This window comes from Lissotriton helveticus, chromosome 4_1 (genome assembly GCF_964261635.1).
Source record: "Lissotriton helveticus chromosome 4_1, aLisHel1.1, whole genome shotgun sequence".
Lineage (NCBI taxonomy): Eukaryota > Metazoa > Chordata > Amphibia > Caudata > Salamandridae > Lissotriton > Lissotriton helveticus.
Window position 1 is genome coordinate 1,821,676,322 of NC_136063.1, and position 18,037 is coordinate 1,821,694,358.

Below are 18,037 nucleotides of genomic sequence, written 5' to 3' on the forward strand. Positions count from 1 at the left end.
TACCCCACCATGTACCTCCAGTAAGCACCAGAGAGCTGCGTTGCAGAGAGGTGGTCCAAGGCCATGCCCCATTTTACACCTCTCTGCAGTGCAACTCTGTGGCACTTACTGGACATACCTGGTGGGTTAGTTCGCCCCCAGGGACCCTCAGTATTCAAGGGCACTTGGGGACCCACGCAAGCCATACATCGCTGGACTCCCCCTGGTGTCTAGTTTTCAGAAATGTTTGGGTTTGCTAGTTTCCCAAGATGGATCCTGATGGGAGAGAGAGCAGATAAGGCAGTCTCATGGACATATAGGACCATCTTCAATAACAAACCGGACTCCTTACAGAAGTTGAAGGCTAAGTGGGAACTGGATGTGGGAGAAATAGAGGATCTGGATTGGGAAATGGCACTGATGCATCCTCCCGAAATGGCCATTAAATCGCGACTACGATTGATCCGATTCAAGTATTTACACAGGGCATATTAAGATAGGGCACGTCTACATAGAATAGGGAGAGCAGAGAAACCCAACTGCCTGCGCTGCCAAGCGCCGGAGGGTACCTTCTTCCACACGATTTGGGAATGCTCCCAGATTTAGAGGTACTGTGTGAATCTGTTAGAAGAACTAGGGGACATTCTGGAGGGGACGATCCCCTTGAACCCGCAGTTAGTTCTGCTGGGAATTAAAACTGAGGTTGATCTTCCTAGGACAAAAGTATTGCTACTCCAGCTGGGACTGGTATTGGCAAAGCGTGACCTGGCCAGGACACAGGGGGAGGTGCTATGCCCATCAGTGACTGAATGGTAGCGAAGCATGGACATGTATATGCTGGGAGAGAAAACGACGTATCAGGCAAGGGGCTGTCCCAAAAAGTTCTGGAGAATATGTAAGCCGTGGCTTAAACACTATGGACTTAAGCTTACTGAATCCCAGTGAGGTCTTGAGCTGGGCAGAGGGTTGGGAAGGGCGAACCAGAGGGGGATCAATGGGATATGATACTGGCGTCCCACTGTTTACTACTATAATAAAGAACTTGATGCTGTGGTATTGACTTTGAAATGTCTTCACATTCCTGATTTTAACTGTTGCTGTAATGCAACTATGAAAAATGCTAATAAGTATAATTAAAAAACAAAAATAAAAAACTACAGCTAGGTACTTTACCAAAAAAGGGTAATTTTTCGCTGTGAAATTTGGTGTGTCCACTTTGCGTTTTGCGCCGTTTCTTGATGTAGGCCCTAGGCCTACCCATGCAAGTGAGGTACCATTCTTCTCAGGAGACTTTGGGAAACGCGGGGTGGGTGGATTCATGCAGATTCCAGAACTTTCCACCACAGAAATGTGAGGAAAATGTGGGTTTTTTAACTTTTGTTTAGTTTTGCACAGGATTCTGGGTAACAGAACCTGGACAGAGCCAGTCAAGTCACCCCATCCTGGATTCCCCTGGGTGTTTAGTTTTCAAAAATGTATAGGTTTGCTAGGTTTCCCCTTGTGCCGGCAGAGCTAGGATTAAAAAACTACAGCTAGGCACTTTGCACAAAAAGGGTAATTTTTCATTGGGAAAATGTGGTGTGGTCACGTTGCGTTTTGAGCCATTTCCTGTCATGGGCACTATGCCTACCCACACAAGTGAGGTACCATTTTTATCGGGAGACTTAGGGTAATTCAGATTTGTAAAGCAACTTACCTATTGACTTTCGATGCATTTCTGCCTTCCAAATGAGACAATGTGTAAAAAAGAAGTAATTTTGAAAAATGATCGATAATTCAAATGCTAGTCTGAGTATTCCTAATTTCGGAAATGTGCAAATATCTACTGTTTCTAAACTCTAAATTTCAGAAATACATAGGTGTCTTTCATACTGATTTTTCCATGTATACATTTTCCCAGAATAATTGCTATATACCCGGTACATAATAAAAAGCCATTGCAAGTCGCTGCTCAGTTGCCCCAGTATTGGAACTTTCATAGATTCCCATGCTTTGTATCATTCCCCGTCGTCGGAATGGGTGCCTCGGTAGTATAAAAACCATAGAAACAAAAGAGAAACCTAGGCCTAGGCCTCATCTCATTTTGTATCCTATCACCCTCTTTTTGTAAAAAGAGACCAAACTTTTGCCATGACCAATCAGAGCAGCCTCACCCTCTACAACCTTCCTGAGAGAGCTCAGAGCCTCAGATTTTTCTACCGCACGTTGTGCTAGGGAGTCTCCACTGAGCTCTTCTCAGTTTTCAACTACTTTCTGGTTATTTCTTCAATTTTTCTTCACAACATCGAGATGTCTGATAAGGAGAAGAAGGCCTTGTTCAGGCCCTGTGCCTCTTGTGGGAAAAAACGCCTGTTTGTGGAAGATAAGCATGACAATTGTATTTATTGCTTAATTCCGGACCACAAGGCCACAGAGTGCAAGATCTGCAGGACCTTCTCGAACAAGACCCTTCGTGACAGGGAAGGTCGACTGTTAACCTGGCTACAGAAAATGAAGACTCGCAAGGAGGTGATCTCTTCAGATGAGGAGGATTCCACATCTTTTGCTTCTTCTCACAGATCAAGGAAGAGGGGTAGGTCTCCCCCTGCTGCTTCTACATCTGAGCCCCCTCTTCAAGCCTCTCACAAGATCTCTGATAGGTCTGAGAAGGCTGGTCCCCTTCAATCTCCTCACGGAAGTGAAAAGGAGAGGCAGGGACAGGCTGCTGGAGGTGTTACAGCCTTAAAGGACAAAAAGGAGGGTGTTCTCCCTTCTCCTCCATCCAAAAAGAGTAAATCCAGTGACAAACACTCTGCTGTCACTTCAGGATCTGGACAGGACAGAAAACAGCGTCCGTCGACGACGAAAACACCAGGTACGTCGACGACCGTTACTTCTGTCAAAGTTCCCGCTGTTTCTGTTCCGCTGTCGACGGGATCGTCGGCGGCAGCTTTTTCGACGACGACGACTTCGTCGACGTTCAAGGTCCCGAGTTCGTCGATGCTGACGTCTTCCACGTCGACGACAACGACGAGCAAACTACTGTCGACGGCAGCGTCGACGACGAACACTACGTCGACGACGACCACCACTTCAACGTCGACGATGATGATAATGACGACGAGTTAGTCTACGAGACCGTCGACGATGGGGTCTACGACGAAGATTGGGTCGACGAAGGCGATGTTACCGTCGACGATTCCGCTGACGGCTCCGTCGACGACGGCTGCTCTGGCGACGACGACACCGTCTACGAGACCGTCGACGGGTCAAAAGTTAGTTTTTCCAATTCAGAAGATGAAAATTACGCCGGAGATGACTTCTCCGCGACGAGTTTCTTCACATCCACCGAATATGCTGCTGGATGATGAATCGGACGAGGATGACATGGGGGATGATGATGATGATAATTATGGTCCTGCCTATAGTCCTTCGGACTTGCATGTCAAGATGCAGGAGACGGACACGCAAGAGTATTGTGAGCAGGCAGGTGGCCAGCAGTTACATCCATATGTCCAGGATGAGCGACGCACACCGGTCTTGGGACAGGGCATGGTGGCCATGCCCTCTTCGCTTATTTCGGACTTGCAAATGATGCTTCAGGATTATCGTCAAAGGTTTCCGTCGGAAATGCCTGGACAGTCTGCATTTCCTCCACCCCAAATCCAGCCACAAGTGCAGCCAACTATTACTGTTCCAGTGGTGTCCTCTTCACCACCGCCGGTGACACATTTGGTGCGGGTCCGTACACCAGACCCCTTACCAGTTCAGACGGTCCATCAAGATACCTCTTCGGATGAAGAAGTGATGCAGGTGGATCCTTTAGTTGATCCGTTACAGGACCCAGACTTGGATCAGGGGGACAGTGGCCCACAAGATCCGGACGCCTCGGGTCGTGACACGTCCGTCTCCCCCCCGGTGGATATCGGGGGTTTTCACCATCTCATGGAGCGAGCAGCAAAACGGTTTGGCTTACCTATTTCAAGAGAGGAATCGGAATGTTTCCTTTATGACTTTAAAGAACAATACCGGAGGTCTGTCAAGTCTATTCCCATCATTGAGCATGTATGGGAGGAGGGCATGAAGATCATGCAGAGTCCAGCCACGGTGATTCCAGTGCTCCCCAGGCTGGAAAAGAAATATAGGGCTCCGGATGGCAGTCCAGCTTGCCTTCTTGGTCAGCCGAAGCCTGACTCAGTCATCTCTCAGGCGGCCCAAAGCAAGTCGAAGAATCCGTCCACACCGTTGACTACACCCCCGGACAAGGACGGCAGACGTCTGGATAATGTTGGAAAACGGTTTTCCTCCATGGCCAGCTTGCTAGTTAGAGCGGCAAATGCTCTTGCCATCTTAGGCCGTTACGACCGCCAGATGTGGTGCGACATGGAACCCTTCGTGGAGCTATTACCAGATCCCACAAAGGAAGAAGCCAAGAAGGTGCTTGCAGAAGGGCAAAAGTCTTCTGCAGAAGTGATTGATTGTGCAATGGACATTGCTTCCACGGCGTTTCGAGCCTTGGCAGGCTCCGCTGTGCTACGGCGCCAGGGTTGGTTGAAGGCCACCTGGTTTCGTCAAGAAGTTCAGAACAGAATCCTAGATCTCCCATTTGATGGGGAGATGCTGTTCGGGAAACATGTGGACGATACCCTGCAGAATATAAAGAAAGACACGGACACGGCTAAGTCTTTGGGGTCACTCACCTATCGCAAGGTCCCCTTTAGGGGCGCACGAGGTAGAGGATTTGCATCTTACAGAGGAAACCAGCAAAGATATTCCTCACAGTCTTCCCAGTCCTATAAACCCCAATACTCAGATCAGCGACAGGGGCAATCGGCGTCTTTCTCTCGCCACCCTCCGCGGGGCCGTCAACATCGACAAGGTCGTGACAACGCCAAACGCCAATAGCGGCCTCCCGGCTCTACCTACTGTTCCTCCCCTCCCAATCACATCGGTGGGGGGCAGGATATCCCTTTGTCTGGACAGTTGGAAGTCAATAACATCGAACCAGTGGGTCCTCAAGATCGTAGAGAGTGGCCATACGTTGGAGTTCCACAACCTTCCTCCAACACGAGCTCCGGACGCCAGCCGCACGGGGCATCTAGGATTACTCCGTCTAGAAGCCCATCAATTGTTCCTCAAAGGAGCGATAGAACCGGTTCCTCTCTCTCAGAGGGGCCGGGGATTCTATTCGAGATTCTTCCTGGTGCGGAAGACTGCAGAAACTTGTCGTCCCATTCTAGACCTTCGGGAGCTCAACACCTATCTCGTAAAGCTCTCGTTCAGGATGGTCACCCTCCAGGAAATTCTTCCTCTCTTGAATCCGGGCGACTACTTGGCGTCGCTAGATTTAGAAGACGCGTATTTCCATATTCCGATACACCCAGCTCACAGACAATACCTTCGCTTTACAGTGGGAAAGAGCCATTTCCAGTTCAAAGTGCTTCCGTTCGGCCTTCGGTCGGCACCAAGAGTGTTCACCAAGGTGTTGGCACCGGTGGCAGCTGTTCTTCGACGACTATCTCTAGAGGTTTTTCCTTACTTGGACGACTGGCTCGTCAAGGCACCATCCTTCCAGGAAACCGCTCAGGCAGTTTCTACTTGCATCCATTTGTTCCGTTGCCTGGGTCTTCAGTTGAACGAACGCAAGTCAGTCCTGTGCCCTCCAGAACAGCCAGATTCCTGGGATCCGTGTTGGACACCACGCAATGTACTGCTCGTCCCTCGGAGGAGCGACAACAAAAGTTGATGGTTTCTGCTCGACTACTCTGCCGCAAACGATTCCTGTCGGTCCGCCAATACAAATCCCTTCTCGGGTCGATGTCATCCTGCATACCATTGGTACCACATTGCAGGCTGCAAATGCGTCCTCTGCAGGAGGAGCTAGACAAGCAATGGCGCCAGGCACAGGGGTCGTTCAACGACAAGGTGGTGGTGACAGCAGCGATGAGAAAGGCGAGCGAATGGTGGCTTCTAAAGAGCAACATCGCCCAAGGTCTAACATTCAGGAGTTCACCTTCACCCATGGTAGTGACCACAGACGCTTCATTGGAGGGCTGGGGTGCAGTTCTCCGAGAGCTTCAAGTCAGTGGCCACTGGAGTCCAGGACAGCGCCAGTGCCATATCAATTTCCTGGAACTGACGGCCATTCGGTTGGCCTTGCAAGCTTTTCTGCCCAGAGTTCGCAACCATTCAGTGCTGGTCCGGACGGACAATACGACGGCCAATACGACGGCCATGCACTATGTCAACAAACAAGGGGGTACCAAATCACAGACTCTGTCCACAGAAGCTCAAAGGATTTGGGATTTTGCGATTCTAAACAACATCACTCTGAGAGCCGAGCACCTGGCGGGAACTCTCAATGTCAGGGCGGATGCCTTGAGTCGACAGACAGAAGTGACTCACGAGTGGGAGTTGAATCAATCAATTCTAGACAAGGTGTTCTCCGTTTGGGGGACGCCAGCCATCGACCTCTTTGCTTCACCGGAGAACGCCAAATGCCGGTTCTACGCAAGCAAGGTTCACCATCAGGGGTCCCTGGGGAACGCTCTTTCGATGGCTTGGTACAGCGCATTCTTTTACGCTTTTCCTCCAATTCCCCTCATTCCTCGAGTTCTCAAGAAAATGAAGGCAGAACCCTGCGAAATGATTCTAATTGCTCCAGCATGGCCCAGACAATTCTGGTACACGGAGCTTCTGAGGCTCTCCCGAGCTCCTCCAATTCAGTTGAAACCCATTCCGTCCCTTTTGTCCAGGAGTCAGGGGCAGGTTTACCATCTGGACCCGAGATCGCTCCACTTGACGGCGTGGCTCCTGAACACAGAGAATTCAGTCAGCTGACACTATCTCAGGAATGCAGGGAGGTCTTGGCTCAAGCCCGAGCACCAAGTACCAATAAGACTTACATGGCGAAATGGAAGAGGTTCTGCTTGTGGTGTCAACGGGAAGGTCTCCATCCTTACACTTCCCAACCTCATCAATTGTTGCCATATTTACTGTCTCTGGCCAAATCTGGCTTGGCACATTCATCGGTCAAGGTACATCTGGCGGCCATATCAAGGTATCGACGCAGTTCTTCAGGTCCTTCCATATGGTCCTCTAGGGTTGTTAAGCAATTCTTGAAGGGATTATTCCGGATGTATCCGCCAGTCCGTCCTCCTCCCACCAGTGTGGCAACTCAACCTTGTCTTGGCGCAACTCATGAAGGCTCCGTTTGAGCCTGTACACAAAGCAGACTTAAAGTTCCTATCTTGGAAACTTGCCCTCCTTGTGGCTTTAACGTCAGCAAGACGAGTGGGTGAGCTTCAAGCACTCTCCATAGTGCATCCATTCCTGCAATTTAAAACAGAAGGTCTTGTTCTCCGGACAAATCCGAAATTCATACCAAAGGTGCCATCTGAGTTCCACTTGAATGAACCCTTGATTCTGAAATCTTTCTTTCCGCACCCTTCTACACCTGCGGAACGCACACTACATTCTTTGGACGTTCAGCGAAGCTTAAAGTTTTACTTGGAGCGCACACGTCCCTTTCGGAAGTCAACTCAGTTGTTTGTGTCCTACAGCGCACCACTAAAGGGATTGCCTTTGACAAAGAGTGGCATTTCCCGCTGGATCTCAAGTGCGATTCAATTCTGTCATCAGGAAGCAGGCAAGCCGCTGGACGGAAGAGTCCGTGCACATTCCACGAGGTCGGTGGCATCATCTGTGGCTCTCTTTTCGGGAGTTGCCATTAAGGACATATGCAGGGCAGCAACGTGGAGCAGTACTCATACCTTCACGAAACACTACTGCCTGGAGTCTGCAGGACGAGACGACGCGGCTGTTGGTCAAGCAGTCCTGCGGAATCTTTTTCATTGAGAGGTGAGCTTTCCCTACGATTCCTCCATCCGGGTGAGCACATTTTGTTTGTTTTGCTATGCTATATGTATTGCTTATATGGTTATGTGATGCCATGTATTTACAAAATGTGTTCTTGGTACTTTACTGCTAGCTATTCTGATACAAAGCATGGGAATCTATGAAAGTTCCAATACTGGGGCAAGAAAACAAGTTACTTACCTGTAACTTTGGTTCCCCAGTATTGGTAACTTTCATAGATTCCCATGCGCCCGCCCGCCTCCCCTGGGAAAGCTCAGTCTTTTTACAGAGTTAGTGGCGGTTTGCACATCGGCTACGAAAATCTGAGGCTCTGAGCTCTCTCAGGAAGGTTCTAGAGGGTGAGGCTGCTCTGATTGGTCCTGGCAAAAGTTTGGTCTCTTTTTACAAAAAGAGGGTGATAGGATACAAAATGAGATGAGGCCTAGGCCTAGGTTTCTCTTTTGTTTCTATGGTTTTTATACTACCGAGGCTCCCATTCCGACGACGGGGAATGATACAAAGCATGGGAATCTATGAAAGTTACCAATACTGGGGAACCAAAGTTACAGGTAAGTAACTTGTTTTCTTTTTGGCTCTGGGTTCGTCGGGTTCTTGGTGAACCTACAAGTCCTATATATCCCCACAACCAGTAAGGACTAGCGGATGTAATGGTATATTGCGTTCAAAGAGCTGTCATGATTAGAAGAAGTTACAGGTGAAAACGTTGACACAAAAGGCTGTTTTTTCAACTAATTTTCAATTTTTCCTATATTTAACTGTTAGTTTCTATGAAGAAACCTTGAAGGATCTACACAAATGACCCCTTGCTGAATTCAGAATTTTGTCTACTTTTCAGAAATGTATAGCCTTCCAGGATCCATTATTGCTTTCATATCCATGTCTACCATTAACTGGAAGGAGGCTGAACGCACAAAAAGTAGCAAAAATAGGCTATGTCCCAGAAAAATGGCAAAACTGAATAAAGATTTTGGTTTTCTGACAAAAGTCTGTCATTCCCTAAAATCTGGGAAAATGGTGATTTCAGCCCCACAAACCCTTTTTTGATACCATTTGTAGGGAAAACCCCAGATGCTTTCATTTGCAGCACTATTTTCCCATAAAACCCAAATGTAACTGCATTTTGGCTATTTCTGGGTCCCCCCAATTAAATATTCCAGGGGAATCCAGAATCCCCAGGATGTTGGAAGAAAAGGATGCAAATTTGGCGTGGATACCTTATGTGGTCAAAAAGATACAGGGGCCTATGCGCGAACTCTCCCAAATAGCCACAAAAAGGCTTAGGACAGGGGTTGGGAAAGGCCTAGCAGCGAAGGGGTTAAACAATAAAACTTAAGATACCCATTGTTTCATGCTCAACATACAATTTATTTAGCCCCCTCTATTGATCCATAGTGAAAACATTATTTACTAGCAGCACATTATGTTCTTGCTAACTGGTGTGACTAACACAGTGCTAAAAAATTAGATTCCCATTCTTGAAAAACTTTTAATGACAATGTTCTCTTGCTCCCGAGCAGCAAGATCGAAGATAGTTAAATAATATTAAAAAGAGGTCTCTGGTGTGATGAATTTTTGGACTGGTTTTGTATTGGGTATTATTCCATACCATCATGCATCATGTCTGTGAAATCCACTTGTATTGTTTTAATAATGTTCTCACATTTTAACGTGATAAGAAGAGAATGCTTCTTCACAAATGGGTTGGTGACCATAAATGCAGTGAATCAGTTTAAAAATACTTGTCAGCCATATGAATGATCTTAAGCATTTGTGTCTTTTTCAGGTGGCGCTCACAACAGATAACTGCAGGAATGCCCAAATGGTCGATGAAGAAAGCAATGTGGAAGCAAAAACGGGGCACACAAAACTGGAGAGGCCACCAGATCCTCGAAAACTTGATTGTGCAGGAAAGCTGATAGTACCAGACACCAGTGATAAAGAGTTGCCTTTGAAAAGTGAAGACGATTTAATTATGCTTGATTTTACATTGTCAGGACCTCAAGTTCTGGAGAGTGCACAGTCTGAATCCATCAGAACACCAGCCCTACCCACAGGAAACCAGGCAGAAGCTTTTTCCGCTAATCTCCAGTCAGTAGAAGCTGAACACTCTACAAACCTCAAGAGTGCACTGAATTCTGGGGTACAGTTGGCAGGACAACCACTGATGGGCATCCATCCAGTTGTCTCTTCAGGATTCAGCAATCTCACTCCTTTTATGAGCAGAATCTGTTTCTCTACTTCTCAGGTCCCTGCTGTGCAGAAACTACCTTTGCCTTTTCAATCTGGAACAGTTTTAACACCGAACCAGCCACTGGTTTATATACCACCCTCTACTTGTGGCCAGTCTCTCAGTGTCACCTCCCTTCCAAGCACGCTGGGCGTTGCATCCTCTGTTACACTACCAGTGTTGCCACCATACCTTCCAGAGCGATGTCTTACTAGCATTATGGCTCCTACAGAATTGCATCAATATGCCTTTGCCTCTTCAGAGGCAAGACATCTAACTTCTGATCCCAAGGTATCTTCTATGGAAATCAGCAAGATCATCACTTCTGCACCCTCTCCATTGCCCAGCATTACTAACAATGTCACAACTGTTATGGACTGTCCTCCTTCTTATGCAGATTGTACTTCATCAACAGCACTTCCCAACAAACAGTGTCTATCATCCCATTCATCTCTTCCCGCAGGTTGTGGAAGTCCAATTCCTTTGCTGAGCATCAACTCATTGAATAGGGTACCAGGTCACATAGATCAGAATACAGATGGAGCTTCTGGTTCTTTTTCCCCATTGAAATCACCTCCACAGCTTGAACGTGAGATGGTTTCTCCACAAGATTGTAATGAAATGCCTCTTGATCTTTCCTCCAAGTCTAACCGCCAAAAACATACCCCGCCCAACCAACGCAAAACTCCTCCTATGCCAGTATTAACTCCAGTCCACACAAGTGGAAAAGCTGTTCTCTCCACTGTCCTGTCCAAGGCTGATTGCAGCAGTCGTCGTCATTTGCAGAGCAGCTACACTAGCAGCACTGGGACTTCAGGTCTTGGTGCTACTGCACCCTATGTACTTTTTCCAGAGTACATGATGAATGGTGACACTCGTTCTTCTCAGGTCTTGACCTCCTCTACATCTTGGTTAAAACGCTCTGCTTCTCTGCTTGGCACTATACCTGGAACCTATGTGGGGGTGGCTAATCCTGTTCCTGCCTCGCTACTTATCAGAAAAGATTCCAATGTGGAAATTAATAGTGAATCGGGGCATTTGGCCAAACAGGAATCCATCTCTATCATAGATCAGGGGGAGCAAAAAAATCCTGCCCCCTGTGCGAAGAAAGCCATTCGAACCACTGTAGAAGGACAACAAGTTAACCGGCCCTTCCTTTTTGGACCGATTCCTTCTATGACCTCCGTGTGTGCTGCAAAAGAAACCACCTTGTGGACTGCGCCAGTACAAGCAACTGTTCAAACTAGGTGTCCAGGGAATGGAAACTCCTCATCTCCCCATGTTTTACCAGTTAGTTGGCCCACATATCATGTCTCTGTATCAACTGGTATCTCAACTACTGGGCAGCCTATCCAGAATCCATGTACTGCTTCTAAAATGCCGTCTTCAGATGGCAAATGCACCCTGCTGCCCAACCCAAAACCTTCCGACACCACTGTATTACCCGTTAGAAGGTCTAGTGAAAGGAGTTTGGAAGGTCATTCACAAACAGTTGTATCAACTTCTCTGAAAGATGATCCCAAAGCAAAAGGTGTGATGTGCAAACCTGTGCACACAGAACCCGTAAGTGAAGCTCTCTTGGCTTCTAAATTGAGAGCAGATGATCACCCAAAGTTTGTTCATTCAAATTTGCCAAAAGGAGGAGTCACCACGGGATGTAATATAAGGAGCAAGAGCACGAGTACTGTTATGAATAAAGCAACCAATGAACAAGACAGTAAAAGTGGCAGAGCTGAAGAAAGTAAGACTAGCATTGGGCAGATTGATGGCTTCAAAATGAACTGTGGTCGGAAATCGGGGGACACTAAACCCAAAAACAAAGTGTTGGCTACCTATTTATCACATGATCAACCCACAAACAATTCCCATAACTTCAGAAATGTCCAAAACCCACCTTTGCTAAATCAAGACCATGCCCTGAAAGATCCAGAAGATAAGATGTCCCGGCACAGTCGCAGCAAAAGTGTAAATGAAGATAGCACAATCAATCAGCCTGTGCACTGTGTGCATGAAGTGGACTTGACGAAAGTGAAAATTGAAAAGACTGATGGTGATGAGGCTTACGGGTCACCCACTTCACGCAGCAGAGCAGAATGGATGCCAGTGAATAATTTCGGTGGAATTACAAAAGCCAAAGTTAAAAACAGAATTAAAAAAGAGACCATGGAGGTGGGAATAAAACGCAAATCAAAGCGACAGATGGAGGACCTCTCTGGGAAGAGGGCTCAAAAGAAATCAAAATGCAAAATGAAGGAAGATGACGAAGTGTCTAGCAAACCTTATAAGAGGAAGGTGAGTTTTTTTTTATATTAAACTGCCAACAAGGCAATATTGCTGACCAGTGTAACATGCAGATTTGTTAGTTCCATAGGTTTCTTTATTTGTGTGCTCATTTGAAGTTGAAATACTGCATATGTTTGTAAACATTGTTTCCTGGCATCTGTGGATGAAAAGTGCAACTTCACCCTTTAAAATGTCTTTGTTAAATTGGCTTTAGCATATTGGTCCAGGGGTTGCAGAATGATTGGGAGTAAAGGTACACCTGGAAGACTACAAGGAAGGAACCCCTGTTGAACAGGAACAGATGTACTGCTGATGGCCATAGGGGTACCTCTGACCTGGGAGAAGAAAGTGTACTAATAATGCTGCTATATGTGAAAACGTCAGAAAGGTTGGGCTTGTGTTAAATGTCAAAGTAGTGCAATAATAGAAGAGTGCCAGAAGGTAATAAGATGTGAATGAGAGAGTGATGCCGATACAAACCTTTCCTTCTCATACAAGAACATGTTTGTGGGTCAGATAAAATGTTTGTTCTCCTACAATTAGGTGCATAGGTTTGTGTATCTACCAACTCCGAGAGTATGCCATCAGATATTGTGCATTATAAATTTAGCTGAACCTAGCAGTGCCATTATTTTCTAATTCTGTTCAATGAGAATGTGTAAATAAGTGGCAGTCTGGCTTCTGTCTTGAGAACCTGGACTGAAAAAGGGCCTTTGTGGCAGGAAATATGCAAGTAGCTGTCCATTTGTGCCTCACTCAGACTTCAGTATGGCAGCGGAAACTAGAAACTGTTATTACTCTGGGTTTGTGCTATTATAGTAGCGGCATTCATTTAAAGGAATGTTTAAAGATTGGTTTCTCCATTACAAAAAAATGAGCATGGGAAAAATCAGTGTGTCTGGTTTTGCAAGGTGCTATCACAGTTATTTTCTTTATGGCAAACATATGGCGTAAAAAGAAAAACTTGTAGCTGTCTAAACCTGAGTGCTACATATTTACAAGAAATTTATATAAATAAAAATGTAAATGTTCGTTTGTTCAAAATCGCAAATCTCCGAAAGTACTTCACCGATTGCTTTGAAATTTTGACACAACGTTGGATTCGAATACGCGTTTTTGTTCAAAATCGAAAATCTTCCGAAAGTACTTCACCGATTGCTTTGAAATTTTGACACAACGTTGGATTCGAATACGCACGTGTTTTTATATACACAATGTTGGATTCCAATACGCGCGTGTCAAATACGCACGTGTTTTTAATCGAAAGCCCGAACAGACAGATAAAAATGTCAATGTTCGTTTGCTCAAAATCTTAGACTTCTGAAAGTTGTTCAGATTGTTAGGAATTTTGACACATCATTGGATTCGATTAAGCGCGTGTTTATATATACACAACGTTGGATTCGAATACAGGTGTGTCCAATACGCTCGTGTTTTTAATCGAAAGGCAGAACAGACCCTATCGATTTGGCTGCTGAGCAACAACTACAAGGGACGCATAGAGACAATAGCCTACCTATATTAGGATGGACAGTTGGTCTCAGGATGGCAGACCGGGACGTGGGTGGAGGGAGGGGGTAGGAGTTGGTTCACTTTGCAACATTAGCACGTGTTCATATATACACAACGTTGGATTCGAATTTGCGCGTGTCCAATACGTGCGTGTTTTTAATCGAAAGGAGGAACAGACCCTATCGATTTTGGTAGCTGCACTCAGTGGCGTAACGAACCTTGAGGGGGCCCCCCTGCAGGGTACGTGAAGGGGCCCCCTCTGGACTCAATCTCGAGCTCCCCAGCAGAAGTGCGGTGCTGACGGGGCCCCCTGGAGGACGAGGGCACCGCGGGGGCTGCAGGGACCTGTGTTACGCCCCTGGCTGCGCAGCAACTACAGGGGACGCATAGAAACAATAGTCTACATATGTTAGGATGAACAGTTGGTGTCAGGATGGCAGACCGGGAAGTGGGTGGAGGGAGGGGGGAGGAGTTGGTTCACTTTGCAACATTAGCGCGTGCTTATAGATACACAACGTTGGATTCGAATACGCGCGTATTGTTTTTATTCGAAAGGCCGAACAGACCCTATCGATTTCCTTGCTGCGCAACAACTGCAAGGGACGCATCGAGACAGTAGTCACAAAAACATATTGTATACCCACAAGCATTGTGAAAATCAACATATCAGAAACGTGCGCTTACTCTTTTCTTTCTCTTCCATTTAACCAGACTGAGCCACAGCAACCCGTGGCCAGGTACAGATAGTATTTAAAATAAAAAATCTTTGTCTATAATTTTAATAGAACAGTGCACGTGGTTCCTAGCGGTATGTGTACTTTAAACAAGTACAGAAGTCCTATTGTTTTTAGTTTCCATGTGTGTCACAGGAAAACATGATTCTTGTTTTCCACAAAGAAAATGTGCTAATGGCTTTGAATTGAATTTACCTGAACACATAGTTTAAATATGCAAGGATAACTAAAAAACAATAAAAAAATTAAAAATATAGAGATTCCCCAAAAAACCTGTGCCAATGTAAAGTATTGCCGACAAGCGGTGGTAATGAAGTATGCTTAATTTTAGGTGTACGAAAAAAAGATAGATGTGTGTGTGTGTATATATATATATATATATATATATATACCAATGCAGCCCCCATCTAGGAGGCTAAACAATGCAATAATAAATAACTGCTTTTGTAAACAGATAATGAATGTATAAACCACAGGAGGGCAAGTCCCACTTGAATTCTTCTTAATGAGTAAAACTCATGAAAAACTGCAAAATAGCAGATATTGTTAGCCTGGAGGCTGCATTGTAAACCAATAGCATAGAAAATGAAAGCACTTGCACACAAAAAAACTGGCACTGTGCCTTTAAGGCAGCCATGAACCCCAGCTTCCCTGCAAGCCTCGGGGGTGACAAGGTCAGTTGTTCTTTCCGGCTTCTTCAGCCAGGACCCTGGATTCACAACTCTTCCTTTTTTGACTTTTCTGTCAGAAAGTTTCTACTATTTTGTGGTTTCACTTGACGTCTTTTGACTTTAGAGTGAGGGCTAAAACTTTTTGGTGTGCCAGAAAAGGTTATTTTCTGTCAGAAATGCCTTTCCTATTTGACCCTTGCCCTTTGTGTGGCAAAAAGAAGGCTAGATCAGACACACACTCTGTGTGTATACTCTGCCTCTCTGATTCTCACTCTTCTGCCACCTGACATCACTGCAAGAAGTTGTCGAGAAGGTCCATCAAGGACAGGGAGAGAATTTGTTTGTATTGCCTCTCTGCAGGAGGTAGGTCTCCAGTGAGGCAACAGAGAAAGACACAGTTGACGTCGAGAAGCAAGGTTCCAATCTGTTCTCCTTCGGCGTCGGGATCGTCGTCGAAGGCTGCGGTGGTGCAGGCGCATCACACTTCTACGAAGTCGAAGACGGCGCTCTCAAAGTCGAGCAAGGTAAAGGGCCCTCCGTTGTCGTCAACCAGGCGATGCTCAACATCGAGGAGCTAATCTCCGTCAACGTTGACTAGACGTTCGGCGTCTAGGCAGATCACTCCGTCGTCGCCATCTAGATGGCAATCGATATCGAGGCACAAGTCTCCATCGAGATCGGTGCAAAGATCTTCGACGTCGAGACACAAGACTCCGTCACCGACATCAAAGCAGAAGTCTCGGTTGACATTGACACACCGGAGGTCGACGTTGAGACACAGGTCGTCGGAGCAGAGGCAACTGACTTCGAGGGAAGGACCTCCGTTGGTGTCAGCCAGACGTTCAACATCGAGGCACAGGTCTCCATCAGGTACAGCACGATCGACATCGAGGCCGAGTCCTTTGAAGAGTAGACTGTTGACGTGGAAGCAAGCATTAGCGTCGCCGGGTTGATGCTTGACGTCGAGGCGACGGTCTATACCGAGGAAACGTTTGAGATCAATGTCGAAACTGCAGTCTAGAGGGACTAACGTCCAGGACGGCCTCTGCATCACTGGGCTCCTGCTCAAGTTCCAGGGGCTCAACACTACTCAAGCCCCCTACACAGATTTCCGTTGGCTCAACTGGTGCAAGCCGTGGACAGGGCTCAACTCCATCAAGAGGCAGAGATCGCAGTCGCACTCCTGCACCCTCTTCCAGAAGGAGGCCCAGATCCAGTAGCGAGAGGAGAAGGCACAGATCTCCAACGCCCTCTTCCTCTCCACACATACGTCAAAGAGAGACTACTCACCGACTCTTAACGACAGCCCACCGTTGAGGTTCTTTCCGGTGGATGATGTTGGCACTTTCCAGGATGTGCTTTCCAGAGGCGCAAGTAAGCGGAACATCCCTATGCCCACTCGGCAGAGCTCGTTGTCCGTAATCTTCGAGACTTTGCACCAGAGAGCTGCATCTAGACTGCTGTTACCATTGGTGTCAGGGCTACTCCACCCTGTTAGGGACATTTTCCTCACGCTTGCGACCCTTAAGACTGCGCCAGCGAGGATTCTAAAGAAAAACGGTCCACCGGAGGAAGACCCGTTGTTTCTCAGGTCTGACCCCTCCTCCAGATCCTGTTATAATCGCTGCGGCTAAAAAGACACATTCAGTAGCCTCCTCTTCTACAATTCCACCAGATAAGGAGAGCAAAGTACAAGATTTGTGGGGTAGGAAGGTCTGCGGCATTTCAGCCTCCATGCTCAAGGTCTCAAGTGCGTTGGCTCTTTTGGGGTGCTACGACAGGTCTTTGATGGACTCTCTTCAAAAGATTTCTGAAAAATTGCCCAAGTAAGATCGCAAGGACTTTGAAGAAATCTTGCAGGACGGCAGCCTTGTGGCGAATTAGGTGATCAGTGCCGCAGCCGATGAAGCGACTCTTTCAGCTCACGCCTGTGCCCATGAGATATGCACTAGGAGATCTTATTGGCTTCGCCTCACGGCGCTTAAACCAGAGGTGCAGTCTCGGATCCTCAATCGCCTCTTCTCCGGCTCATCTTTATTCGTCTCTCACACAGATGAGGAAATGTCTCGGATGAAGATGGAACTAGACACACTAAAGGTGGTGGGTCTAGAAAAGAAAAAAAAGAGTTCCGTCGACGCTTCAAGCCATACGATCGACGACCCTTCCAAAAGAGGGTTCAAACCCCTCATTGGCAGAGGCATCAAAACCAACAAGGTCAGCAAAGGTCTCAGTACTAAGGCCATTGCTCCACCAGAGGTAAAGGAAACCAGCGCCAGTCCACTACCTCAATGAAGACTCCAACCAAACAATGAGTGCCCGCTTCCCCCATTGCCGTTTACCGCTCCATTGGGGAGTGAGGAGGGGTGGGGGTTAGAGTATTGCAAATCATCTGAAGAGTGGCGAGCTATCACAAAGGACCAATGGGTGTTCGCTATGCTGCAGAATAGGCACTCTCTACGTTTTCAACGCCATCCTTCCTCAATCCCTCCAGTTCCATCATCGTGCCAACAGATGAAGGTACTGCAGAACAAAGTGGCTATCCTTCTGCGAAAGTCAGCCATCGAGAAGGTGCCCAAATCACAGCGGGGTCAAGGAGTCTACTCAAGATACTGCTTAGTGAAGAATACAGGTAAAAAAATCAGAATACAGACCCATTCTGGACCTGCGAACACTCAACAAGTCCATCAAAGGGGAGAAGTTTCGCAAGTTGGCTCTCCATCAAATATATCCACATCTTCGACAGGGAGATTGGATGTGTTCGCTGGATCTGCAAG

At 46.9% G+C, this 18,037-nt stretch overlaps 1 protein-coding gene across 4 annotated transcripts in view; it reads left to right on the top strand.

Moving 5' to 3' along the window:
* The window catches only part of BCORL1 (BCL6 corepressor like 1), a 916,214-nt gene that overhangs the window by 478,919 nt on the left and 419,258 nt on the right, over nt 1–18,037 (top strand). For all 4 annotated transcript variants that reach the window (XM_078688449.1, XM_078688448.1, XM_078688450.1 and 1 more), the window contains one exon: nt 9,620–12,355. In XM_078688449.1, coding sequence (XP_078544575.1) covers nt 9,620–12,355 — 2,736 coding nt within the window. The remainder of the gene's footprint in view (nt 1–9,619; nt 12,356–18,037) is intronic.